Genomic DNA, 26749 nt, shown 5'->3' on the forward strand with positions numbered 1-26749 from the left:
AGACAGCATGCAAATTTTCCCTTAAGTTAGTCACTAGTTAATTATTAATTTAACTTATTTCACGTAGTTTATGAATAGACTATGAGTTATCCCCTCGAATGGGTCTAGTGGTTAGCGCATGAAATGTTGTCATCATAAGATATGAGGTTCGAATTTCGACAAAAGTCGAGGTAGATGTCTCCCTTATGTGCTAGTCACTATTCCAAAGGCTAGTAGCCGTCCGTGATTTACTTCCTCCGTGTCGACCCTGGAACGGGTGGTGAGGGTACTGGAGGCGAACATATTCGCCTTTTGCCACCATGAATAAACTATGAGTTAGTCCCTTCAGGACGATCTAATGATTAACATATGAGGTATTACTATCATAATGTCTGGGATTCGAATCTTGATAAAATTGAGGTAAATACCTCCTTTATATGTTAATCACTATTCCAAAGGTTAGTAATCGTCTGTAATTTACCTCTTCCGTATTGATCTTAGGACGAATTAACAGAGACATTAAACATATTCATTTTTTATCACTATCAATAGACTGAGTTAATATTCTTTCACATGGTTTATAAATAAACTATGAGTTGGCAGGGGCTAGGATGAACAAATTATTTTTTACCATATGGATGAACTATGAGCTCCATAACAAAAAAAAAAAATGAATGGACTATGAGACACTTCAGAACAAGATTGAATTGCCTGATACAGACTTCATAAAACTAAAAAAAAACTTTTTTATTTAATTTATCTCTTTATAAATAATCACAAGATCAACCTTATAAAACCACTGGAATAATAAATTCCACCTTCTACTACTAAAGCTGCGAGGACGTCGGCAATTTATTAAAATTCTTAAAACAGGTCGCATGTGCATATCGTACACGTTTTCTTCGTTATATTTTCAAAACTAAAGGTTCATGCATGGTGGATTAATTCCTAATGAATCCTCAAGGACATTTATCAATCAATCAGTCAGTCAACTGCACGACCATCTTTGTCATCCACGAACCATACTGATACCATCATTAATGTCGTTCAATAACATCATTCAACCTACTAGATCGCGTGCTCCGCAACAAACAACTCCCTTCTGTCGAGAATTTTTTGTTCTTGAGCACTAGATCGACACCCATGCCTTAGATTAATCCTATACGATTCGATGGTCTCTCCATCGAGAGATTTAACTGATTAATTACTGAGCGTGAATTAGTCTTCACGATCATCACCGCTTCTTGCGGTCGTCGCAGCGACAGAATTAGCAGTGGCGAAGGTGGTGGCGGCGGCGGCGGCGTCATGGCCGGCGCCGAAGGAGCGGACGTGGTCGTTGAGGGACCGCTTGTGGCGGAACCAGGAGCCGCAGGAGCAGCTCCAGAGGCGGCCGCAGTTCTTCTCGTGGGTGCGCCAGTCGCCGCGCACCGCAAAGGCCTTCCCGCACTTGCGACAGCCGAAGCAGCGCGCCGCCACGTGCTTGCGCTTGTAGTGCGTCTGCAGCGTCCGGAAGTCCTTCAGCGGCCGCGCCCGCGGGTGCCCCACGCTGTTCTTGCACCCGACTGCACAGCAGTAGCACGGCAACTTCATCAGCACCACCCCTGCCTCCGCCACCGCCGCCGACCCTCCCTTCAGCAACTCCCTCCCCTTCCTGTACTCCGGCCCGTGCCCCCACATGTGCATCTAATCAATCCGATCAATTGCAAGAATCAAAACCAAGCTACCACGTATATCCATACAATTGATCGACATAAAATTACGTTTAGTATATACCTGCAAATTGTTATACCTATTGAAGGACTTGTTGCAGACAGAGCAAGCGAACTGCTCAGGGCCAATGAGAATTTGAGCTGGAGTAGGGATCCAATACCTGCTGCTGCTAATTAATCCATGAAGGCCTGATGCTGCCTCCTTCATGGCTATCCGTTCTTCTTTCTGATCACAGATCATGCTGCTCTCTTCCACCTCCTCCTCCTCCTCCACAGCCGCAGCAGCAGTACCAGGCAAGCCGATATTCAAGGCCACATCTTCGTCATAGCAGTAATTAGTACTCTCTTCTTTCATGGTAGTCTTCTTCTCTGCGGGCTCCTCGAGCTGGCTCAGTAGAGGCAAGCACTCTGCTTCATGGGGTTGCACCTGTGTGAAGGAAGAGGAGGGTTGTGGTGGTGGTTGGTGGAGCCATTGATGGAGAGGAGGTTGGAGGAAGAAGCCAAGGGAGGTGTACTCCATGGGCAGCGACTCCCTCAGACCCATGTGGAGGAGGAGGAGGAGGAGGAGGAAGAAGAAATGTTCGATCCCCAAAGGCACAGTGAGAACCAGGAAGAGGGGATGCAAATGGAGGAGTTGGCCTAGTTTTGTCAAGGCCTGCATGAATGCATGGGTTAATGTAGGAATTAATCAATGCATAGGTGTGATGCGTGCTTCAAAGTCTTTGGTCATGGTGCTGATGGGTGTAGATAGTGGAGGTGTCCCTATCAGCTAATTAGTAATTACTGAACCATGAAGGAATAGAATGGCAATAGCAACATACAGGAAGGCTTCACATTGTCAGTGGGTCACTGATTGGGCTAACACTCGTGCTAAGCTAGTCCTGAATAAGGTTAATTTGTTTTTGACTCCACTGTTCAAAGATTTCTAAGTGCCCAATTATAGCATTTTCCTCATAGTAAATACTTATTCTTCTATCAGAATTTAAACCCAACTTACTCTTTACTTTCCTCATGTCATTGTTATTGTATGTATGTTGATGGTAATTTCATATAAAGATGACCATACGTCAGGTACTGACATTTTTTAGTACTACTCAAATCTAAATAACTAATTTGTACCATAAACTAGTGTTCAAACATGTAAACTAGAATCTTAGTGACTCAACTAACTCTTAGAAACACAATGCCACAAATCATAATTCGTTGAGTATTATATATGTTATGGAATTATGGTAGATAATTAATTAACCAGAAACCTTTGAAAAACAGAATTTAATTTTGCCTATGTAAGGCATGACATAAAATAATTTGCAAGAAGTAACATGATGTGGCATAAGGCAATTAAAATATTGTTCTTGATGGCACCTACCCTAATTGTCTAAAGTACAACGAAGACAATCCAAGGGATAATAAAAGTTTTTAAATGAAATATTTGCAAGTGTGCGAGCCCCTATACTGAATTGCCTATAAAAAATTGATAAAGAAACATAGAAAATAATACATATAAATATACGCTTAAAGAGCACGAGTGCAATGGAGAGCATGTAAGTTTCGGCTTAAATTATTCGACTTTTGACTGACTTTATAAGCTAAACACCAAAATAATGCATGTTTCCGGTCAAACAGAGGTGTTGAAAATCAAAAGAAAGGGAAGAAAAATGAGATCCTGATGATGTAGATAAAGGATAAATTGACTGAACTATATATATTGTCTAGGAATAATTGCTCAATAAATGTTTTTTCATTCGATTTAATATAAAGGAGGAAACATCACTTTGACTATAGTCCTTCACTATGCAATTAATATGCAAGCAGAGGGGATTGGGTCTGAAGGTTAAGAAATAACCTAAAACCTAAATCCTAATTAACCTTGATCCAATTTGTGTGGTCGACCAGGTTCGCCCAACTCATCTGGCTAGTTTGACCTAACTGATCCACATGGCCTGTGTCTATTGTGCTTACCCAACCGCCTAGTCACGTAATGTGATTCTCCAATTAAAGGGTGAAAATGTAAACTGCTGATCAAATTTATATATGAATAAAAAATAGGACCTGGAATACTTGAGCATCAAATATCATCAATTGCATGCTTCCATCAACCACCAAGACTCAAACTAAGAACCAAAATTTGAAAGCATTGTATCATTATCTGCACAAGATTAGATAAAGAAACAATCTATGCACGGTTTATTTAGTGTTGTTTTGCACATGTTCGTTGTGTTGGAAAAGACCATATTGTAAATTTTTTTCGATATACATAGGGAGCAAATCAACAACTATTGTGACCACAACAGATGTCTGTTGTCAGCAAATTTAATATTGACAAAATTAAACTAACGTTTTTGTTGGCTGCTCAGATACAAAAATTGGAAGAGGCAAAGATAAAAATGTGCATAAACAAGAATATGGTCGGTATGCTCACTACAGTTGAACTGTGAGAAAACTTCCAGCTATTTGACCATAAAGGAGCTTTTACAGCTGCAGCCACCAACTGCACTTGGATTTGTTACCACCTGCAGGTTTAGCTCAATCAGTTGTTATTCCATCAACTATTAATAACACAATGTATTATGGAAAATCTAGAGAAAGATCAATCTTCAAGTTTAAAGTATACTCAGATAGTAAAGTAATGTCCTCAGAAAACATATAAATATGATTGTCAAACGGTTGCCAAAAAAGGAAACAAATATATATGCCAATAAATTCTGAGTGACGGTAGAATGATAGGATTTGTTACCAAACAATTGATTGAATGAAAATTTAGTATTCTTCTGGATGATTGTAAGGGATCATGCCAAGATAGTGATGTAAATTCATGGCATGGGTTAGCATTTACAGACATCTATATCAAATTTTTTACCATGTTTCTTGCTTCTTATTACTGCATAAGCAAACACCAGAAGGTTCCCTTGTTCCCTCCAAGTTCTTGGGAAAGGGCAGAGAGCAAATTGGTATACCTAAAAGTAGTTGTTGGTTGACAACATACATTAACCATAGCAATCAATCAGTTGTTGCAGAAGTTAAACCAAACAAACAGCTTTTATTGTACCGACAAAGCCTCTATTATAATCAACGGGACCAAAATATAGCTGAAGGTAAACACTTCATCATATGGATGATTCCTATATATGATTTTTAATTGCAAACTCACTGCATTGTTCTTATAAATTCAAAAATAATATCCGGAATGAAATTTCTAAAGCAATATCTTTAATTCTTATTTTATTTTTTCTAAACTTGATCTTCATTTAATTCCTCTTCAATCATCTTATTTTAAGAGGCAGGACAATTATGTTGGCTGTGATTCACATATCTTTAACAATAGATAAACTCTTTTTAAGAAAAATAATATATGAATTGAGCCTTAACAAAGCCAATAGACCTGTTCTCTCAGCAAGGGGAATTGTAAGAAACATTGATGAAACAGAAAACCAAGATGATAAGCATTAGGTCTTATTAGCTACTGTCAGATATGCTTGTACAGATGAAGAGGATATCATTTGACACAATGTATTTCCAATAATAGGTGTTTACCTGAAATGCCGAGCGGATCAATTCCTCAGCATAATCAACACTTGCTCCTTTGACAAAGTCATAAGAGACATTGTCCACCACCAATTTAACACCATCCTTCTCAAATACCCTAAACCACATTCAAGAAATTATACAAGATAGAAACTAACAAATCTATTAAATGCACAGTTTATATAATTTAACTATTTCCAAAATAAATAACATGACCAACCTGTCATCTGAATCTTTCTTATCATCTAGACAAAACACATATTGGAAGCCAGAGCATCCACCAGTTTCCACTGCTAACCGCAGCATCTTGCCCTCATTGGACGACTCTGTAGTTTGCAACTCCTTCAATCTCTGAAAAAAAACCATCATATAAAGTAGAAATGACAAAAATGCAATAATAATTTGGAGTATGTAACTCCACAAATATGTATGTGCAATCCAAATTAATCCAACAAATGCCATCTGCTTTGTTTTATTTACCATGCAAACACTTCAACACTCACTTGCTGAGTATTTGAAATAAAAACATGACCTGCATGCTTAGCTTGACAACCATTGTGCCTTAAGATGATTCTTTTTATTACAAAACTAGATCCCTACTACTGAGGGGCGGTTATTTTGATTTTAGCTCCCAATTGATCTGAACATAAGGTCATTACAGATAATAGCATTGTTATCTTTTCTCACAGCCCACACATTCATTTGCATATCTCAGCTACATTAGTTTTTATAAGCATGATTTCTTAACTGATCAAAACTCTTAAGTCTTAACCCATACAATATGATTGGTTGTGTCACTGTCTATGCCAAAAAAATTACCTCGGATCATAAGTTAATGTTGTATTAATGTGAAGAAATAAGTTGTTAAAGTTGACCCTTGAGATTATTCCTTTTATGAAAAAAAATATATATATATTTCTCTAGGAGAGAGCATTTTTATTGCATTAAGTTCCCTGAATCTGTGAAAAGAGGTATACTATCAACAAGAAGAACATAGAAAATTGAAAAGTTGTGAAGAATTAGTCTCATACATTAAGGTCGTAATTTTAATTAAAAAGCAGCCACTTTGTCATCAGAGTTATTGTGCAAATAGCCAAATACATAATCTTCACTAAGCAGACAAACTTTACATCCATGACTATCTGTTAGTAAATTCTTTAAAGTTTCAGCTAATCGAAGAGATTAAAAATAACGGTAGAGACAATTACAAGAACAGCATAATAAGTATATCGATAAGAGGACATAAAGCTTACCCGCACACAATTCTCCGTCATGTGGATGGCATCAGGAGAAGGCACATCTCCGGCAGAACTCAGCGGCCGAAATTGAGAGCGTCGAATTTGCAGCCGGCTGCGAAACAACGGCACCATTTGTCGCACCACGTGCCTCAACATCGCTCGCCCAGTCTCGTAGGAACTGCACTGTGCCGTGGAAAATTACAGAGGTATTGGATCCAGGAACTTAAAATCACGCGACATATCAAAATTTAGATATTGGGATATAAATTCATCTACTAATCTCTTTACGAACGATAGAGATAATTAAAAACAAGATATATTAAACCTCGGAGGACAAAAAAGAGAGGACTAAACCGAATGATGAGAGTGAAACGAGAAAAAAATGGATTGAGGAGAATATAATGAACAAGCAAGGGGAAAGCGAAGGAATTGAAGAGGAAGAAATACCTAAGTGCAGAATAGCCTCGGCCAGCGACCACCGGCGTTGGCTGAGCTGAGCGCCAGGAGAAACTACAGCTAGGGCTCACAAAGATGGGCGTGTTATCGAGTCGGAGAATGAGATCCAGGCAATGTTCTTTCTCCGCGGCCTTCTCGATTATTCCTTTGAAAGTCTATAATTAAAATTTGTAAACAAATTAGACAACAGCGACAGTTTGGCCGAGTGGTCTAAGGCGCCAGATTTAGGCTCTGGTCCGAAAGGGCGTGGGTTCAAATCCCACAGCTGTCAACATTTTTTATATAATTATTCCTTGGTCTTATTTTAAAAATAAGTTTGGATGAACATATTTTAAGATTTTTTATCAGTTCGGATCCTCTGTTCCGAAGGTGCCTATGTCCCGGTGTCCCGAACAGAAAACGACAAAAAAAACGTGCCGAACACGTGCCGTTGCTCCTTCTCTCTCTGTCCCGTGTAAACACTCGCCGAAGCTCTCAGAAACGAACGCAACTCCAAAGCTTTGCCGCCGGCGCCGTCGACACCTTCTCCGTGCTTTGCTCTCCCAAAACCCGCGACACCCCATAAGATTACTGTGCTTTGCCCTAAAATCTTTCCTCCCCAAACCTTTGGCATCGTCGACTCCAGCAGCGGCGTCGTTTACTCCAGCAGCCATCTCGGCGACTCCAGCAGTCATCTCGGGCACTCTAGCAGCTCCGGCTTCCCCTCCCTTTGAGGGTCCAGCAACTCCAGCTTGATCTCCCGAACTCGACGGCAGCTTCATCTTCATCCTTCTTGGTATACTTGACAGTCGCCGACAGCTTCATTTTCATCCAGCTTGGTATACTTGACGGTAGCCGGCAACTTCATCCAGCTTCTCCTCCCGAACTTGACGGTCGCCGGCAGCTTCATCTTCATCCAACTTGGTATATTTTTCTTCCTCCCCTTTACCATTCTTCCTCCCCTTCTCCAGCAAATATCTCTGTTTCTGTAGTTTGATTTGGGTGATAATAAAAAATAAGAAATTGGAACCTGCAGTCCTCAAATTTTGATATATATATTTGTGGTATGGTTTATCATACTTGTGCATTCCATTTTGATCTATATATTTGTGGAAAATTTTAATATGCTGCTCTTGCGTTGCTACTGCATTCCTTTATCTTTAAATGCTACCTAAGCGCTTTAGAGGTTTAGAGCTCGTTAAATTGATTAAACATGGTACTATATTAGTTCTGCTGTTACTTATATTATGAATATACATTTCTTGGTTGTTTTTTTCAGGCCTATTTGTAATTATCATGGACTTGTCATTAGTTGAATCTACAAGTTGTCGTAGGTTGAGTTTTGATGTAAACAAAGACGGTCAGGATGATGAGTTTGATGTTATTAATGAGGATATGGACTCTACCATGTTATTGATGAGTTCTGACCAATCTATCACAGAAGAATTGATACCAAAAATAGGTATGGAATTTAAGACAGAAGAGGAAGCTTATGAATTTTATTTGAAATATGCTAAACAAGTTGGATTTGGCGTAAGAAGGAGCAAAAGCCACAATGATAAATCGGGTAAATTAGTTGACAGAATTTTTTGTTGTAGTGCACAAGGTAAAAGGGGAAAAGACAAACGAGATGTTGATGTGAAATCAAGTCGTCCTGAAACAAGATTTGGTTGTGAGGCTAAAATGAAAATTAGTTGTCGAAATAATGGCAACTTGACTGTGGAGCAATTTGTTAAAGAGCATAATCATTATCTTTCAAGTCCAAATAAAACTCATCTCTACAGATGTCATAGGAATATATCTTCTTCTGCGGCGATACAGATTGAGATGGCGAGTGATGTGGGAATCCCTCCAAAAGCATCTCATGATCTTATGGTGAGACAAGTAGGTGAGAGAGAGAATTTAGGTTTTATTCCTGAAGATTACAAAAACTACTTGCGATCCAAAAGAACAAGAATTATGAGAGTTGGTGATACAGGAGGTGTATTGGAGTTTTTGCAGAAAATGCAGTTTGATGATCCCAATTTTTTTTATGCTATTCAAGTTGATGAAGATGATTTGATAACTAACATTTTTTGGTGTGATGCTAAGATGAGAGCTGATTATGGAAATTTTGGAGATGTTGTTTGCTTTGACACAACCTACAGGAAGAATAATGAAGGTCGGCCAATTGCATTGTTCGTAGGTGTTAATCATCATAAGCAATCCATAATTTTTGGTGCAGCTTTATTATATGATGAAACATCTTTGACGTTCGAATGGTTGTTTGATACATTTACCAAGGCTATGTATGAGAAAAAACCAATAACTATTCTTACAGATCAAGATGCAGCAATGGCAAAGGCTTTAGCTTCCAGATGGCCTAAAACACATCATCGTTTGTGTATTTGGCACATTTATCAAAATGCTGCAATACATTTGAGTAGAGTTTTTTCTCAGTTCAAAGAGTTTACTAAAGATTTTGCCTCATGTATTTATGATTTTGATGAAGAGGAAGATTTTATTTCAGCTTGGAACATAATGTTGACTAAGTATTCACTTGAAGACAATGATTGGTTGAAACGTCTATTTCGCATAAAGGAAAAATGGGCTTTAGTTTATGGGCGACAAACGTTTTGTGCGGATATGACTACAACCCAAAGAAGTGAGAGCATGAATAGTATTGTGAAAAGATATGTCACTTATCAACACAAGTTTTTAGACTTTTTCAATCACTTCCAAAGACTGCTTGATGATCGTCGATATGAGGAGTTAAAAGCTGATTTTAAATCAAATACAAGTGTTCCATGTTTATTGTTTCCAATTCAAATTTTAAAGCATGCAAGTTGTATTTATACTCCTGAGGTATACAAGTTTTTTGAACAAGAGTGGTACAAATCTCATGATTCTAGTGTAGAAATTTGTGAAGATGTTGGGTCACATACAAAATATAAAGTTACTTCTTACAAAAAGAGTTACCATCATATAGTTACACTTGATTCATCGGGTCAAAAAATTGAGTGTAGCTGTAGAAAATATGATTTTGCTGGAATTCTTTGTTCTCATATTTTGAAAATATTTGCAATGAAAAATATCATGAAGATCCCAAGTGAGTATATATTGAAAAGGTGGACACGAAAAGCAAAAGATGGATACATTGGAGTTATTGATTTAATTGCAAACAAAAGTAGTTTGGATCCAAAAGCTTGCACCAATTTGCGATATAAAGAATTAAGTGGGTTGTATGTTCAATTGGTAACCAAGGCAGCGGAGAGGGAAGACACTTACAAGGTTGTTAAAGATGGTTTGTTGAGTATGTTTAAGATGGTGGATGAGAGGTTACAAGTTAATGAACCAACTGCTCAAGACTCAATTGAAAAAGAGTTCGAAATTGGTGAAGGAAATTCTCTTGGAGTCAAAGGAATTAAAACAAAGAAGAAAACAGTTTCAGGTAAGAGGTTGAAAGGTGGCTTAGATAAGATTTCAAAGAAAAGGAAAGCAGCAAGAAGAACCAACCAAACTTCAACAGTTGTTAAGGTTTCATTCTCATTCTTACTAAAGTGTTGTTTATTTTTTGTCGTTATATTTGAGAAAGTATATAGAATGAAATCATTCTATTTTTTTTGTATAACAGGATGTAGAAGAGCATTATGAAAGTATATCGAGCATGCCAAGTGTAGAATGTCAACGGATGATCAATCAAGTTAAGGATTACTTTATTATGTTAACTAAAATAATTATGTTATCACTATCTAAAACTATATTTTATTGTTTTAGCCTACAAATTATAGCTGTGTTGAAGGTTTGAGTATGGCCGAAACTCAATTTCCACCACTTTTATCAACACAACTGTCTCAAGTTCACTCTGATAATGATTATTTTCAGGCAAGTAATCGGGAAGGATGGTAAGAAATCAACCATGTTTACACCTTTGTTGTTTTTTTAACCATTTTTCAAAAGATTAAATTTGTTGTATCAGTATGCTAAATGTATGTTCAAACTGAGATTCTGTACTGTCACCAAGTCTTTCAAGGTTGATACAAGCATGGAGGTGAATAAGTAGGAAAGCATAATGATTGTGTGTAACATAATGTGTTTTGACATGAATTATCCAGAAATATAAACTTCAACATGAATTAACCGTGACACTTGGTTTTATTAAGCTTGTGTTTTACTAATAATTGATCTTCATCTCATTATATGATATAAACTTCAGATAACTTTTCATTGTATCATGATTTCCGAACAATTGTGTACCTGGGATAGGAACCACATCATCTCCTTGATGCATAACCCAAGCTAGCATCTTCCATTTTTAGCAGCATCTTCCATTTTTAGTAGAATCTTCCATTTTTAGTAGACTTACATGACTTTTTCTCTCCAGGTGCTTCAATGGTGTGGACGTTACTACAATGGAATGCACATTAACTAAAGAACACCACAAAGAGTGATTGATGTCAATATAGGCATCGTCGGCATCAAGTTACAATGGAATGCAAACAAATATTTTGTGCTGCATATTTTGTGGAACTTTTGTGGTTACCATATTTTTGTGAACAAATAGCTTCTGTGTTGTATTCTGATCATGTAATGGTAATCAATCGAATTGTGAACAAATAGCTTATGTGGCCATGTATATTTTGATCATGTAATTTTGATCTCTCACTGATATTACTTGATTATCATGTATATTTTAATGACATCTTTCTCTGTCAATTTTTGTAACTATAGTGTGTGCAGACAGTGTGGTGGATCGGTCAGCGGACCGATCCACACCTTTGAATTGATGTCTGATCGGTCGCAGAGATCGATCAGGGTATGGCCTGATCGGTCTGCAGACCGATCAGGGCTTAATGAGTGCGGTTCCTCGCACTCCTAAGATCGTCACCTGATCGGTCTCAAGACCGATCAGGATATGGCCTGATCGGTCCTACAGACCGATCAGGGTTCATATGGATCGGTCCACAGACCGATCCCCTGCCTTTTTCCTTCTCGCGACATCATCTCCTGATCGGTCTACAGACCGATCAGATTACACTCAGTATCGGTCTACAGACCGATCAGATTACACTCAGTGTGCTACTGAGTGTTTCCTGATCGGTCACCAGACCGATCAGCAAACATAGTTTCACCAGATCGGTCTGTGCACCGATCAGGAAATCAAAATCTCACTGGATCGGTCTGTTGACCGATCCAACGCCTATGTGATACTAGGATTGGTCCTGAGAACGAGCTACCGAGCCCTCTCTGACTTCGTCCGGTCCAGAGAACGAGCTACCGAGCCCTCTCTGACCTAGTCCGGAGAACGAGCTACCGAGCCCTCTCTGACCTAGTCCGGAGAACGAGCTACCGAGCCCTCTCCGACTTCGTCCGGTCCAGAGAACGAGCTACCGAGCCCTCTCCGACCTAGTCCGGAGAACGAGCTACCGAGCCCTCTTCGACTTCGTCCGGTCCAGAGAACGAGCTACCGAGCCCTCTCTGACCACTCCTTGCCAAGTCTCCATACTTGGACTTTTCTCGTGCCAAGCTCCCTGCTTGGACTTTTCACCAGATGTCTGGTCAACCTTGATCCATCTGGATTTCCCTTGCCTGGCTTCACTCACCAGGACTTTCCCTCCCAACTGATCAACCTCGATCAGTAGTCATTCTGAGTTTAATTAATATCTGATACAAACTTAAATCAGTGTCAACATCAAAACAACAGCCAGGTCAGACTGTATCAACAGGTAGTACTTGCTTTATACTTTTAACAACTTTGCTTGCGATGCCATTATGCTCCGTTAGAGCTTGGAAATGTTATGAACCCAATTTGCATTATTATGGTTTGTGGTGATATATATAGTTGTGTTGCTATACAAGATCGGGCATCTGATATATTGCTTTGTTTTTATGGATCTCGGAAATTTTGACCCTGAGCTAAAAGAGTAGAGGCTCTCTATTGTTGTGAACTAAGGTGTTAAACTAGTGCATCTCAGAGAACAAAGTGATGCATCTATGCAATACTAAAACATTAATGCCTTTTATCATACTTGTACTAGAATTTCATAAACTCAATCATTTTTTTCATGAATAATATTGTTGGAAAATTTCTCAATTAATGAGATCCAGATGTTGCGAGTTAGTTTATCGATAAATCAATGGCTTAAATCAGTGAGTTTGATTTCAATATGATAATCAAGCCAAAGTATCACCTTTACTCCAGTTCACTCATATGAAGACATAAATTTTAAACCTGAAAATTTCATGGCTTAAAGTTAAAGAGATAAATACAACTTCCAAAGAGGGAAGCGAGCACACAAAAAGTAGACAAACCGAGAATTGCACAAAATATAACATCAAATGGAAGGACTACAGAGTTGCAAACAAAATATAACATCATTCATAATTATACATTACATCACTTGCACTACTTAATAAGACCAACTAATAAACAAAACAAGTATACAGCCAAAAGAGTTAAGTTTACTATTACTAATATCCAGACCATATGCGGTACATTCCAATTTCCCATATTTTGTCCAAAATAAGTAATGTGTTCCCTTCCTATCCTTGACTCCGCTCTTGACAACATCCTAAAATGTATATCACTGGTGTCTTCATTTAGTCCAGCATCAGATCTCACCGACTTTAACCATCCATGCTGCTTACATCCATAATATAATCTTCCTGGGTTCTTGATTGATCTAGAGACTAGCACCAATGCATTTAGTCCACAGTCCCTGCATCGTACATTTTCAAATTTGGTATGGTTGATGATGCCATTCAATAGCAACCTAATATTCAAAAAAGTTAGATTTGATAAAATTAAATTAAACAATAACAATTTAGATATGTAATAAAAAATCACACATTTTTATGAAAAATTTGATAAACTTCCCTGAAAATAGCAACAATCATACATTTTTAGTAAAGCGAACAAAATGATAATTGACACCAAACTGTCTCCCAACATGTGATTTTGTCAAGGTAAATTTTTGGTAAAGAGGGAAAAACTATTCTGGTAAATTATTTTTTTTTAATGTTTCGTTATCAAACATGTTACTGCAAGATTTCTTATGATTACAATAAGATCTATTTGTACCAACCATACATTACAATAGTATATAGAGAATTTTGTCAAGGTAGCCTATGTGATTTTAGTCCTTATTGCGATTCACCTATGAATGTGTCAATCAACACCTTGGAGATTTGCTAGGTGCTAATCTTGTAGGATGTGTTAGCATCTGAAATGGAATGACAATCAACTTCTATATTATGCTGCTTATGTAAAGTAGGATTGTGGATAATGTAGGTAGAAAATTGGTTGTCATAATGTATAAGTATAATCACCAGCTTCATCTGCATCTTACTCTGTGCCTGCAATTAAGGCACAGAGTTGCTACTGCACTCCTTTATCTTTAAATGCTATTGCATTCCTCTAATATTAAGTGTTTTAGGCGGTATCTTCTATAGATTAATATTGTTGCAGAAGCATAAGAAATTGTTTTGCTCGGATTAACTCGTGCAAGAGCCATGATCATTTTGATGCTAAAGAAATTAACAAAAGGCAAGGATTTGATTAGACTAACTATTATTGGAATTGAATCATGTAGAATTATGATCTGTGAAGAGGTAGAGATAGCTAATAAAAGGTTGTAAAAGGTTAAAAATTGTCAACGAAGGGAGATACAAACCTGCTGGAGTCAACGAAGGGAGGGGAAGCCGGAGCTACTGGAGTCGCCGAGATGGTTGCTGGAGTCGCCGAGATGGCGCAGATGTAAGGGGTGTCGTGGGCTGTTGGAGTCGCCGAGATGGCTGTTGGAGTCGTCGAGATGGCGGAGATGTAAGGGGCGTCGCGGGTTACTGGAGTCGCCGAAGGTTTGGGGAGGAAAGGTTTTAGGGCAAAGCACAGTAAAGAAAGAGGTTGGAGTTGCTGGGGAGGAAAGATTTTAGGGCAAAGCACAGTAATCTTATGGGGCGTCGCGGGTTTTGGGAGAGCAAAGCACGGGTGTCGACGGCGCCGGCGGAAGCAGCGGGGTTGGCTGGAGTTTGGGTTAGGGCAAAGCTTTGGAGTTGCGTTCGTTTCTGAGAGCTTCGGCGAGTGTTTACACGGGACAGAGAGAGAAGGAGCAACGACACGTGTTCGGCACGTTTTTTTTGTCGTTTTCTGTTCGGGACACCGGGACAGAGGCACCTTCGGGACAGAGGATCCGAACTGATTTTTTATTAACAAAATTACAAAAGGGGTATAATACTAAATTATATATATATTTATATATATAAACATACGAAATTATAATTTTATAATAAATGTTAAACTTATATAATAATAAAACTATTTGATATTTTAATTTAGAAAATTTTAAAAATTTAAGAATTTCATCTAGATAGACACATAAATGATGGGCCCACCAAATGGTGGGTCCCATCATTTATGTGTCTATCTAGATGAATTTTCTAGATGAAAATTCTAGATGAGTATCACAACTCATCATTAATATTTCAAATAAAAATTATAGTTAAAAATTGATTAATAATATATTTGACATTTAAAAAAACAATCCTAAGATACCGATAGAAAAGTTAGAACAAAATAAAGTAGAAGGGAAGTGATAAAACAACCAATAATGAAATATATTTTAGTATTAATGAAAAAATAACAAAATGAAATTATTCATTTAAAAAATCTAAGCTATTCAGAATGTTTCATCTAAAATATTTTTCTTTCTTTTATAGTTGTGAATGTCATTATTACTAACATAATTTCTCTTTATGTATCAATATGATAATATGACATGTCAGCCAAAATATTTCTTCTTACTTTTTAAACTCTAAATATTCGTTCAACACAATTCCTACAAGAAGTGGTAGAAGTTGAATTTTTCTTTCGAATTTCTTGGTGCACATAATTACAAGGTCCTAGTTTGGCGAAAGTCTTTAAGATGATACCTTATATTTTTAATTTTATAAGGACTCATAAATCCTAGCATATGTAAATATCCAATATCAACCAAGTAATATATTTTTCCTTTTGGGTGAGGAAAATTAAACTCTGACCTACAAATAGCTTCTCCAAATATTCTATTATCATGTGCAACTCCTTCCCATCTAGCCCAGACAAATGTAAAATATATATTAAAGTCTACAACTACTAAAATATTTTATGTGAAAAAACCTTTGCGTCCAATACATGAGATTGTTTTTCCTTGTGATAATTGTGCCTTAACATGTGTGCCATTAATTGTCCCGATACAATCTTATTAATTATTTAAAAATAAATAATTTAGTAGATTACAAACATTAAATAAGTTTAATACATAAATATGTGGTGTTTATGATCTTTAAAATAATATAACATACATTAAAAATGGCTTGTATTGTTGATGTTGAGGCATGTGAGAAAATCTATATTAAAGTCTACTACTGCTAGAATATTTTAGGTGGGAAAACCTTTGCATTCAATGCATGGGATTGTTTTTCCTTGTGATAATTATACCTTAACATGTGTGCCATTAATTATCCCGATGTAATCCTATTAATCATTTAAAAACAAACAATTTAGTAGATTATAAACATTAAATAAGTTTAATACATGAACATGTGGTATTTATGATCTTCAAAATAATATAGCATGCATCAAAAATGGCTTGTGTTGTTGATGTTGATGCATGTGGTATACTTTCCTTCATTATACTCAGGATGAGATTTAATTATATCTTTAGCTAGCTTCCCAACAACTTTTAGAACTCTATGAAAATGTCTTTAAATAGTTTCATCTGAATAATTAATATCTCTTACAATACCCTATTATCTGTATCATGAGCACAAATCATCAAAAACAATTCCTACTTCCTCATAGATAGACATTCCCCTAGTAGAGATAAAATCATACTTTTGGGATATAAATCCAAGAATATAGGCTTTGTTAGATGAAAAGTTTAATAACACCTTATTCTATGCCTATTTAAAACTTCTTCTATGAATTTATTACATGTTTTCTCAAACATACGACATGAAACTTTATGAATATAAGTCTCAAAATATGTTAAAATGCTAAGTGTTACTATTTTACATACAATCAACCATTCTAGAGAGTCTTGGAATCCACCTTCATCTTCAATTGGTTCCTCCTCATAAAATGTATTTGAATCATTTAAAGCATAGTGTCAAACATCCCAATGCTCCATTAAACTATAGAAGTCATGGAAAAAAATATGTATGAGATACCAAAACAAAAACATTGATTGGTTTCGATAAAATATTGTATAATGTTTGCCAGTCAAACAATAATAAACAATAAATAAAATAATATTAAAGACGTAGCAAAACTACTAATAAAATCATAAAATTGAAAAATAAATCATCAACTTCAACTACTGAATTCCTCAGATCACGAGTGCAAACCACTATCAAAGACATTAATCTTTCTTACACATGTCATGGTTATACTTTAGCCACACCAAACAACAATCATTATCAGGTTGATTAAGAAAAATCACCCGCATTTCTTTTTGCTCAACAAGCTACAAGCATAACACCAAAGCTCGGTTTTATGTTCTATTCCAAGAACACCATTGCAGATTCAATATCTTTCTCTGTCGAAGGTGTGTAGGTTGCAGTGCTCTTATTTTCTAGATACTAAAAGAAAGTGAATATCTTCCTTTAGTGAGGCTGCTCCATAAATTTTTTTTCTTTTATTTACCATCTTCTCTAGTAAATTTTTTCTTGAGTGAAGACAAAGATGGAAACATAATGTCATTACCCATATTACTTATTTCTTTGATTTCAAAGCTTATGTCATTCTTTATTCCCCTATCCTTGTTATATTCTCTATCATGGATTCCAACATGCCCCTCAAAATCAAGAAAATCATCATTTTTCTTCATAACCTCTTCATTGTCATTAACACAATGCACAATTTGTTGGCATGGTGGCCTTGCCCTTTCTCCCAAGATAGCAACATCAAAAAATAATTTATCATATCGATACAAACGAGTGATAAATCTTTATTGCTAAAATTGGCACTCTTAATTTTCTCGCAATAATAAAGTATATTATTATCAATCTAATTTTAATGAATGAATAAACAATTTTATACAAATAAAATTAGAAAAATTACCCTAAGTTTTCTCTCCCACCATTCATTGAGGCATTAAGTGAATTATTTATAGGATTCCAATCAACTTTGATTTCCATGTGCATCAGCTTCTTGAATAATAGTCAATCCTTCTTCATGAAATCCTAATGATTTCGAAGCTTCTTGTACATATAATTTTTTCCAGATGTATTGTTAAACGTTCTCACTAAGTTTTTCCATTCATTCATATCAAAGTGAATATTTATTCAATTGCCCAGTAAAATTTCTCTTTACACAAATCAACAAATTTTAGATAAAAATGTATTCCACCTTGCATTTAAACTTCTTCACTTTGTTGATTGGTTTTATTTGAATTTTGTACTTGTATTCTTACTCAAAGTTAGATTTGACATGACTCCTTTGTTTTCTATTATCTTGATTTTTCATTTTCAAACTATATTACAAACTAAAAAAATAAATAAGAAACTGATTTTATATTTAACATACATGTATGACTTCAATACAATATTATTGTTACACAAAGAGGGGGAGAACACCTCTCGAGAGCAGATCCTCTGATCCGTAATCTTTGGTCTCCACTTGACCCTTCTACAATTTACAAGTCAGATCACGGTTGGAATTCAACCAAAATTGACTACGATCTCCCTTGGGTTCACCTTCCCACCCAGGTTATAGTTTGGATTGAGGGATGCGATCGAAAGCCGCAGGCGGTGGGCAGACTATATGGGGATGAGCAAGGGGCGCGGTAGGCCGCCCACCATCGGCAGCCTCCAGCTGTTTGCCTTGACCCAAACTATAACCTGGATGAGAAGGTGAATCCAGGGGAGATCACAGTCAATTTTGGTCGAATTCCAACCACAATCCGACGTCCAAATTGTGGAAGGGACCAGGAGGGGACCAAGGATTGCGAACTAGAGGATCTGCACTCACACCTCTCAACCTCTAATGCGAAAGAAGAGAAAGAGAGAAAGATATTGCAAAGAGTAACGAGATAAAGATGCATAAGAAAGAGCAAACATGAAGAAGAAGAAGAAGAAGAGTTACCGTGGTTCGACGGTGCACCTACTCCACAAAAATGACCGAACCTTTATTAGAATTATCTCTATACAAGAGAATCACATTCAATTATTCTCATAATACAATAGGTTTATAATTATCCCTATAAATAGTGCCTAAATTCCAGATTTGGTAAGACCATAATAGAATTCTATTATGAAAAACTGTAACAGAATTGTATTATGAAAAAACTATAATAGAATTTTGTTATAAAAAATCATAATAGAATTCTATCATAAAAAAATCTTAATAGATTTTTTTCCATATCATCTCTCGCATTGACTTTCATTCAGATATGATCCATCTGTCAACAATCTCCACCTTGGTAAATATTCACCTCTTCGAAGAATACGAGTATCTAAGCAAAACTCCACCTGGATCTCTAGGTCTGAGCTTACTTCCTCTAACATCTAGAGATATGAATCAAGTTTAAGCAATGCTTGAACTTCTCTTAAGGTCAATGGCTTTGTCAACATGTCTGTAGCATTGTCTGCAGTGTGAATCTTCTCAAGTTGAATTTTCTCGAAAGCAATCATCTCTCTGATCTTGTGAAACTTCACATCAATATGTTTGGTTCTCACATGATATACTTGATTCTTCGCCAAATAAATAGCATTTTGACTATCACATAACAACTTAACTTCACCTTACTAAATGCTTAGTTCTCTGACCAATCTTGAAAGTCGTACAGCTTCCTTCGCTGCTTTAGTTGTTGTCATATACTCCGACTCCGTAGTAGACAATGCAACAATAGATTGTATCATAGACTTCCAACAGACAGATCCTCCTGCCACACTAAATACGTATCCTGTATAGACCTCCTATCATCTAAATCTCTTACATAGTTTGCATCTATGTATCCAACAACTGATGGATCTTCTGGTTATCTATTGAATATGATGTCATAATTAGTTATATTTCTCATGTATCTAAAAATTCACTTTACTGAATCCTAATGTGGTAGATCAGAATTTGAGAGAAACTTACTCACTATACTAATTGCTTGTGTCAAATCTAGTCTTGTGAAACCATGACATACATCAGACAATTAATTGCACTGGCATATGGAACTTTTGACATCTTTTGGATTTCCTCATTCATCTTGGGGTACTATGTACTGGATAACTTGAAATGATGTGCCAGGGGTATGCTAACTGACTTTGCATTCTTCATGTTAAATATATCCAACACCGTCTCCACATAGCTATTTTGAGACAACCATAATCTTTCTGTAGCTCTATCACTATGAATCTTCATCCCAAGAATTTTCTTGGCTTCACCCAAATCTTGCATGTCAAATTCCTTGCTCAACAGCCTCTTCAATTTATTGACATCTTTTATCTTGTTCGCAACAACCCACTTGCACTCTATAGCTCACTTTCCTTTAGGAAGTTCTACTAGATCCCACGTTTAGTTCTTATACAACGACTCGTCTCCTCCTTCATAGCACCTATCCACTTGTCCTTCTCAGAGTTGTGTACCACCTCCTGGAAAGATTTAGAGTCTCCGCTACTAGTGATAAGCACATAATATACTAAGTCTTCAAATCTATATTTAGAGGGTGACTTTACGACTCGTCTTGTTCTGCCACCAGCTATAGTACGATGCTCCATGTACTCTGAGCTAGAATTATCAAAGTCATGAGTTTCTAGCTCCACCTACACAACATCTTTGTCCTTATTGCTCTATGATGTTTTCTTTCTTTCTTTCTTTCTTCCTAAGTACGTTGTATCATGACATTCTCGTCAAACACCATATCTCTATTGATCACCACCTTGTTTGTCTTAGGATATCAAAGATTGAAGTCTTTAAATCATTTCTGATACCCTAGAAAAATGTATTACTTTGACTTTACATCCAGATTTGATCTTTCCTCACTAGATATGTGCATATAGGTTAAACTTCCAAAAACTCAAAGATGAGAGTAATCTATTGGATTCCTTATCTATACTTGCTCAGATACTTTACCTTTTAGAGCCGCTCTTGGTGATCTATTAATGAAATAACATGTCATGTTTATCGCTTCTGTTCAGAAATTTTTTGCTAGCCCTGCATTCAACCTGAGATATCTTGCCTTTTCAATTATTATACTATTCAACTTTTCCACCACATCATTCTGCTGCGGTGTCCTACGAATCGAGAAATGTCTCATAATCTCATGATGCTCATAAAATTCTTAAAACTTTGAATATGTCTACTTAGTCCCGTTGTCTGACTTAAGACATTTAAACTTCCTTCTGATCTGGTTCTCCACTTCAGTTTCCACAGTTTAAACTTTACAAAAGTTTCTAACTTGTGACGTATAATGTATACCCAGATATTTTATGAGTAATCATCAATAAAACAAAAAAAATATAAGTGTTTTTTATGTGATGCTACACTGGCTGGTCCCATAGATTCGTATGTATATAGTCCAGAATCCCCTCCATCTTGTTTGTTGTCGTGTTACATTGCACTTTGCTTTGTTTCCCAATAACACAGAATTTACAAAATTCAAGCTTGCACGTCTTAATACCCTTCAATAAATCTCTCTTGTAAAATTCTAGTATCTCACGTTTACCCATATGCCCTAGCCGCATATGCCATAACACAGTACTGTCTAATTCAGACTCCATCGAATCGACTCCACTTACAACTGTAGTCCCTATAAACTTATAGATGTTTTCTTCTAACTTATGTCCTTTCATTACGATCAATGTTCCCTTGCTGACTTTTATCACCCCACTTACTGATTTGTAACTACAACCAATATCATCTAGTTTGTCTAGTGAAATCAAATTCTTCCTTATCTCTTGTATATATTTGACATCACATAGAGTTCTGATCACACCATCAACATCTTGATTCTGACGTTCCCTATGTTGATAACTCTACACGATGCACTATTTCCAATCAACACTGAACCATAATCCATTGTCCTATAAGTATCAACCTCTCCTTATTTGGAGTCATGTGATATGAATATGGAAAGTCTAAGATTCATGTATCTATTAGTTGCTCTAGACTTAACAAAATTGATAACATATCTTCCATCACCAGTTTTGAATTTTCTTCTTTTACTATGTTTGCACACTTTGCCGAACTATCTTTATTTTCTATAATATGTTTCTTTATCTTTGACAATCTCTCTTTATATGACCTTTGCCCCTACACTTGTAGCACGTGATCACCTTCTTTTTTCTCGACTTAGAATGAGCGTTATTGTCACTATCCGATCTATACTGAGTTTTCCTCCTACCATGCTCTTGATTGCTATTTACAACAAGTCATTTTTCCTGAGAAACTTCATCATTTATTTTCTTCCTTTGATGAAAACCTAGCAATGAACCTGTGATTTCCTAATAAAGTAGTTTCCTTGTTGCACCAACAAGTCTTTGACCTCCATAATCTGAATTTTCTAGTTCCGTCAAACATCACCATATCAAACTTTGCAGAAGTCATCCTTGACATATTGAAGAAATCCGTAAAACCTCACTTTGATACCAATTATTGTGCAAAAAGGGGGGCAACACCTCTCAACCTCTAATGTGGAAGAAGAGGACGAGAGAAGGAGATCGCGTGGAGTAAGGAGACAAAGATGCACAAGAAAGAGCAAACATGAGGAAGAAGAAGAATTATCGTGGTTCGGCGACATGCCTACTCCACAAAAATAACCGAAGCATTATTTGAATTCTCTCTACAAAAGAAAATCACATTCAATGATTATAATAATACAATAGGTTTATAATGATCCCTATAAATAGTACCTAAACCCCAGACCCGATAAAATTGTAACAAAATTCTATTACGAAAAATCGTAAGACAATAGCGGATCTAGACAAATATTTAGAGGGGTGCTCAAAGAAGAAACTAAAAAAATGGAGTTACTTGTATAGACACGAGTTTGTTTTTGTTTGATCTGGTTTTTTTGTTAGTTCAATTGCTTCTCCATTTTTACCCTATTGTTCTGTTTCGGTAATGCTGACTCGCTATCTGTTTTGACAATGTTGACTGTGGTTGCACAATTCTGTTGTATTTGCCACTAGCAAGATTAGAATTTAATAATACAACAATAGGTCATTTCTTCTTTAATTTGTGTTTAAAATTTATGCTTCCATTAATTGAAATCTAATAAAGTTATCTGACAAAGTTACTCATGTTTTACGCACCTTTTCAAGGAGACATGCCTCTCAGTTTTATCCTCCCTATTATTTTGCCAAATACTTCCTTTTTATTTTTAAATTCATTAGTCTTTGTCATTCGGCGTCTCTCTTTTGTGAGAGGTATTAGCCTCTTCCTTTTCATTTTTGGTTCTGGGCTGATCTCTCTGCGCCATTGTTCCAAGATCGTCTTTTTCCACGCCAAGATCGTCTTTTCTTGATTTTCTTAATCTGTATGCTAATTTATTTTTTTGTCAAAAGCAAGGGGTGCTTCCACACCCCCTCACGCCCCCTGCATCCGCCGTTGGTAACAGAATTATGTTATAAAAAAATATAACAGAATTTCGTTATAAAAAATCGTAACAGAATTTTGTTACAAAAAAATCATAATAGATTTTTCTTTTATGATGTTCCTCGTATTAACTTTTATTTAGATATAAGCCACCTGTTAATAATTATGAATCAACTTATACGTATAATTTTTATTAAAGGTATAATACAATACTGAAACTCGATAAAAATATGATTCATCGCTATGTCAAGAAGTAAGGTTTAGTATTTTTACAACTACGGTTGGAAAATAAGAATATAGAAAAAAAATTAGATAGGAAAAAAAAAAAATTTAACTAAGTTGGAGAATTTGTGCACCGGAAAGAGAAGAAATGGGAGGGAGTGCCAAAGACTTCATGCGCTGGAAAGAGAAAATGACAAAGTGCGTTAGGAAAAGAAGTGGCGGTCACTTGGCTACCAGAATTCATAAACTCTAGTACTTAAGCCTGGAGGTCTAGAGTTCAAATCCTGGGGGAGGCAAAAATCCACTGGCCAGGAGTGGAAAGTCCTAGTGAGTAATGGCATGGTCGACGGTCGACTTGGCTACCAGGATTCATAAACTCTAGTACTTAAGTCTGGAGGTCTAGAGTTCGAATCCTGGGGAAGGCAAAAATCCACTGGCCAAGGGTGGAAAGTCCTATTGAGTAACGGCAAGACCGACGATTGACGGTCGATGACCCGAGGGCTGCCAAATTGGCCAGGTCATTACAATAAAAAGAACATAGAGAGAGTTGTTAGGAAAAATATATAAGAATATTTTAGAGAAGAAAATTATTAAAATAAGATTTTTTTAAAAAACAACTTATAAGTCGTTAAATAGTTTATTTTGACAACTTATAAGTTGTTTGTAAATTTTTTTACCTATTTTATAGAGATTATAAACTCAGTCAAATACCATCTAAATTAAGTTAGATCATTTGAAAGTAATATATGAAATTCTTGTAAATTTAATATATTGCCTAAGAGAAAATTATGGTCATCAAATTATAAATTATTATTTTAAAAAATATATATGTATTAATGAGCAAAGAGTTTACTGGTCTACGTCGGTACAATACCTAATTGTTATGATAATAATTTTTTACAAGCTGTAAGTAAGAAAGAAAAATCTTATTACATATAATATACTGGAATTTATAAAAATGACTATCTTTTCTAAAATTAAACTTTTCTTTCGGTCGTGTAAAATCAAACAAACAAATTAAATAAATCATTAAACAATTTACACAGATTGGATTACTAAGATAAAAAAAATTTAGTAGGCTTGATCCGCCTATTCCACAACTCAAATTTAAAATTTTCAATCTTTTCTATATTTTTTTATTATTTTTTAATTATTTTTTAATAGAATCGTGATCCCATCTAATCCGCAACCAATCTTATACTGGGTTAGAAATTTCTCAATCCATTGTAATGACTGACCTATCCATTCTGTCGTGGATTGATGAGTTTAACAACACTCAAGGGGCGCTTGGTATACACTCGGCAATGAGAATGATAATTGATTTTGATTAAGGGGTGATGTAGATATGTCTTAAGGGCAGAGGAGGAATTAGGAGGGGGAGGAGGGGTAATTTTGTCATGACATTGTTTAGGGCTTAAGAGGGGAGAGGAGGCACAGGGGCAAGGGGAGGCTTTGTTTTCTTCTGTCCGTCGCCACAATAAGTCAGGGAGGGGACACATCTCTCACACACACACGTCGCCGCCATCATCGTCTCCTCCCTCATTGCCAACGAGCCACCGCTCCTCTCCTCTCCTCTCTCCTTCTCTCTAACGCCAGACGCCTCCAGCCACCGCCTCTGCCAGGCATGTCGACGCCACCTTCGCGAGGGCGCCGACCACCACTCCCCTTCTTCTCCTCACACTGTCGTTGCCATCGGACGGACTCAACACAGCCTTAATCACGCAGCCGCCTCCCCTCTCGTCGATCTCTAATGCTAGCGGCCTCCCACGCCTGTCACCTCTCCTTTAACGGCCAAGCGCTGCCTCCCATCATGGATCTAGCAGCCCATGCGCTGCCTCCGATAGACCCCCATACAATCAACAACCCATAGTGTTGTAGCCACATCTCGCCGCACAACGTCGTAGCTTCCATGTGGCCTCCGGCACTGTTGTTGTCTCCTCACGGGCAAGCCGGCAATCCACGCGTCATCTCTCTTCTCTCGGCACGCTGGCAGCCTGTGCATTGCTACCGGCACCCCCGTCGTCGGATTCAACTATTCAACACTCTCGCCTTTCGATTCATTGATCCGACTCTCGATCTGTATTGTTGTGCTTTCGCCGTCAATCGGTCCTCTGAGTCCTAGTTAATGTGCACCTTATTGTGTTCCTCCCTGTCCTGTTGATCAGATCCCCCATTCAGCCCCGTCTATTCCAAGTCGACCCTTCTGATCTAGTCTGTCTTTAGCCTTTGAGCTAATACTGTGTTTCCGACCTTCGAGCCGAGGCTATGTTCCGGTCTTATTGTATCCCGACCTGCGTGTCAATATCATGTTCCGACCTACGTGCCGATGTCATATCCTGGCCTACGTGGCACGGCGAGATCCTGGCCTGCATGTCATCTTCTGGATCCAGGTCGTGCTCGACTAGGTGCCATCAGATCTAGCTCTTCATCTTGCTCAGAGTCATCTACTCTTTCGAGTCACGATAATTCGAGTAGCGTCCCGACCAGTTTACCGATCCACCAGAGGGCACCCTCTAGGCCAGAGTACGTTATCGTACCCACTCTATATTCATTTCATCATTTTACTATTAGTTTGTCCCTTATGTATTCGTTAGATCTGCCTCAAGCATCAGGGTACCAGAGACCGAAGCGACCCGGTTGTTGGCTGTAGGTAACGTTCACCGAAGGACTTCTGACGACTTGGTCAACATAGAAGTCATCTCAGCATACCCCCTTCGGGCCATAGTGATTCGATCAATATTCTATCCACCTCACTCGACGGTCCATCTGACTCAGTTTCCGGATAGGATCAAGGGGTTTATGATAATGGGAATGATTGCTGAATTGATGGTGCTTGGTATAGATACTGGAATTGGTATTATTCCCATTATGTTGCTTTGTTTGCCTTAAATTATGAAATGGAAATCAGCTAAAATTTTCATTTTACCCTTATAAGTAAAATACAAAAATAAAATAAACACAATATGGCGAGTATTTTCTCAACGTACAAAAGATATAATAGTGTTGGAACCCCAAGGTTGTTTTGGTGTGATTAACAAGTTAAGTTAGGTCCTGTGTTGTTTTAACCTTGTGTCTAAGTGTGCAGGAGCTTAGGAGCA

General features: G+C 37.0%; 3 protein-coding genes and 1 non-coding gene across 4 annotated transcripts; 2 read left to right on the plus strand and 2 right to left on the minus strand.

Moving 5' to 3' along the window:
* Positions 1-813: 813 nt before the first annotated feature.
* On the minus strand, positions 814-4188 carry LOC122053286 (zinc finger protein WIP3-like). The gene is made up of 4 exons (XM_042615280.1): positions 4111-4188; positions 3741-3802; positions 1753-2343; positions 814-1662 (listed from the first exon to the last, which is right to left on the minus strand). Exons 2-4 carry the CDS (start codon positions 3774-3776, stop codon positions 1198-1200), a joined length of 1092 nt encoding a protein of 363 aa, XP_042471214.1. The 5' UTR covers positions 3777-3802; positions 4111-4188; the 3' UTR covers positions 814-1197.
* On the minus strand, positions 3432-7668 carry LOC122050873. Its single transcript, XM_042611742.1, has 6 exons — positions 7336-7668; positions 6899-7062; positions 6467-6629; positions 5434-5564; positions 5223-5331; positions 3432-4201 (listed from the first exon to the last, which is right to left on the minus strand). Exons 1-6 carry the CDS (start codon positions 7666-7668, stop codon positions 4139-4141), a joined length of 963 nt encoding a protein of 320 aa, XP_042467676.1. The 3' UTR covers positions 3432-4138.
* Positions 7099-7178, plus strand: TRNAL-UAG. The gene has a single exon. It is a non-coding gene; the product is annotated as a tRNA-Leu (tRNA).
* Positions 7669-8713: 1045 nt separating the features above from the next.
* Positions 8714-11316, plus strand: LOC122050876 (protein FAR1-RELATED SEQUENCE 5-like). The gene is made up of 4 exons (XM_042611743.1): positions 8714-10402; positions 10500-10541; positions 10643-10770; positions 11250-11316. The coding sequence occupies exons 1-4, from the start codon at positions 8714-8716 to the stop codon at positions 11314-11316; spliced, it is 1926 nt and encodes a 641-aa protein (XP_042467677.1).
* The last annotated feature ends 15433 nt before the right edge of the window (positions 11317-26749 follow it).

This window comes from Zingiber officinale, chromosome 3A, assembly GCF_018446385.1.
Source record: "Zingiber officinale cultivar Zhangliang chromosome 3A, Zo_v1.1, whole genome shotgun sequence".
Lineage (NCBI taxonomy): Eukaryota > Viridiplantae > Streptophyta > Magnoliopsida > Zingiberales > Zingiberaceae > Zingiber > Zingiber officinale.

What these genes read in the sequence shown, in the direction of transcription:
- LOC122050876 (XM_042611743.1), top strand. Translation starts at nt 8,714, where the DNA reads ATGGCGAGTGATGTGGGAATCCCTCCAAAAGCATCTCATGATCTTATG. An exon ending in AAACTTCAACAGTTGTTAAG is followed by an intron (nt 10,403 to 10,499) that starts GTTTCATTCTCA and finishes TTTGTATAACAG; the next exon opens with GATGTAGAAGAGCATTATGA. An exon ending in GCAAGTAATCGGGAAGGATG is followed by an intron (nt 10,771 to 11,249) that starts GTAAGAAATCAA and finishes TTTTCTCTCCAG; the next exon opens with GTGCTTCAATGGTGTGGACG.
- LOC122053286 (XM_042615280.1), bottom strand. Translation starts at nt 3,776, where the DNA reads ATGCAATTGATGATATTTGATGCTCAAGTATTCCAG. An exon ending in TTGATGCTCAAGTATTCCAG is followed by an intron (nt 2,344 to 3,740) that starts GTCCTATTTTTT and finishes GCATTCATGCAG; the next exon opens with GCCTTGACAAAACTAGGCCA. An exon ending in ATAGGTATAACAATTTGCAG is followed by an intron (nt 1,663 to 1,752) that starts GTATATACTAAA and finishes CGGATTGATTAG; the next exon opens with ATGCACATGTGGGGGCACGG.
- LOC122050873 (XM_042611742.1), bottom strand. Translation starts at nt 7,668, where the DNA reads ATGAAGCTGCCGTCGAGTTCGGGAGATCAAGCTGGAGTTGCTGGACCC. An exon ending in CGAGGCTATTCTGCACTTAG is followed by an intron (nt 6,630 to 6,898) that starts GTATTTCTTCCT and finishes GGCACAGTGCAG; the next exon opens with TTCCTACGAGACTGGGCGAG. An exon ending in AAGAAAGATTCAGATGACAG is followed by an intron (nt 5,332 to 5,433) that starts GTTGGTCATGTT and finishes AATGTGGTTTAG; the next exon opens with GGTATTTGAGAAGGATGGTG.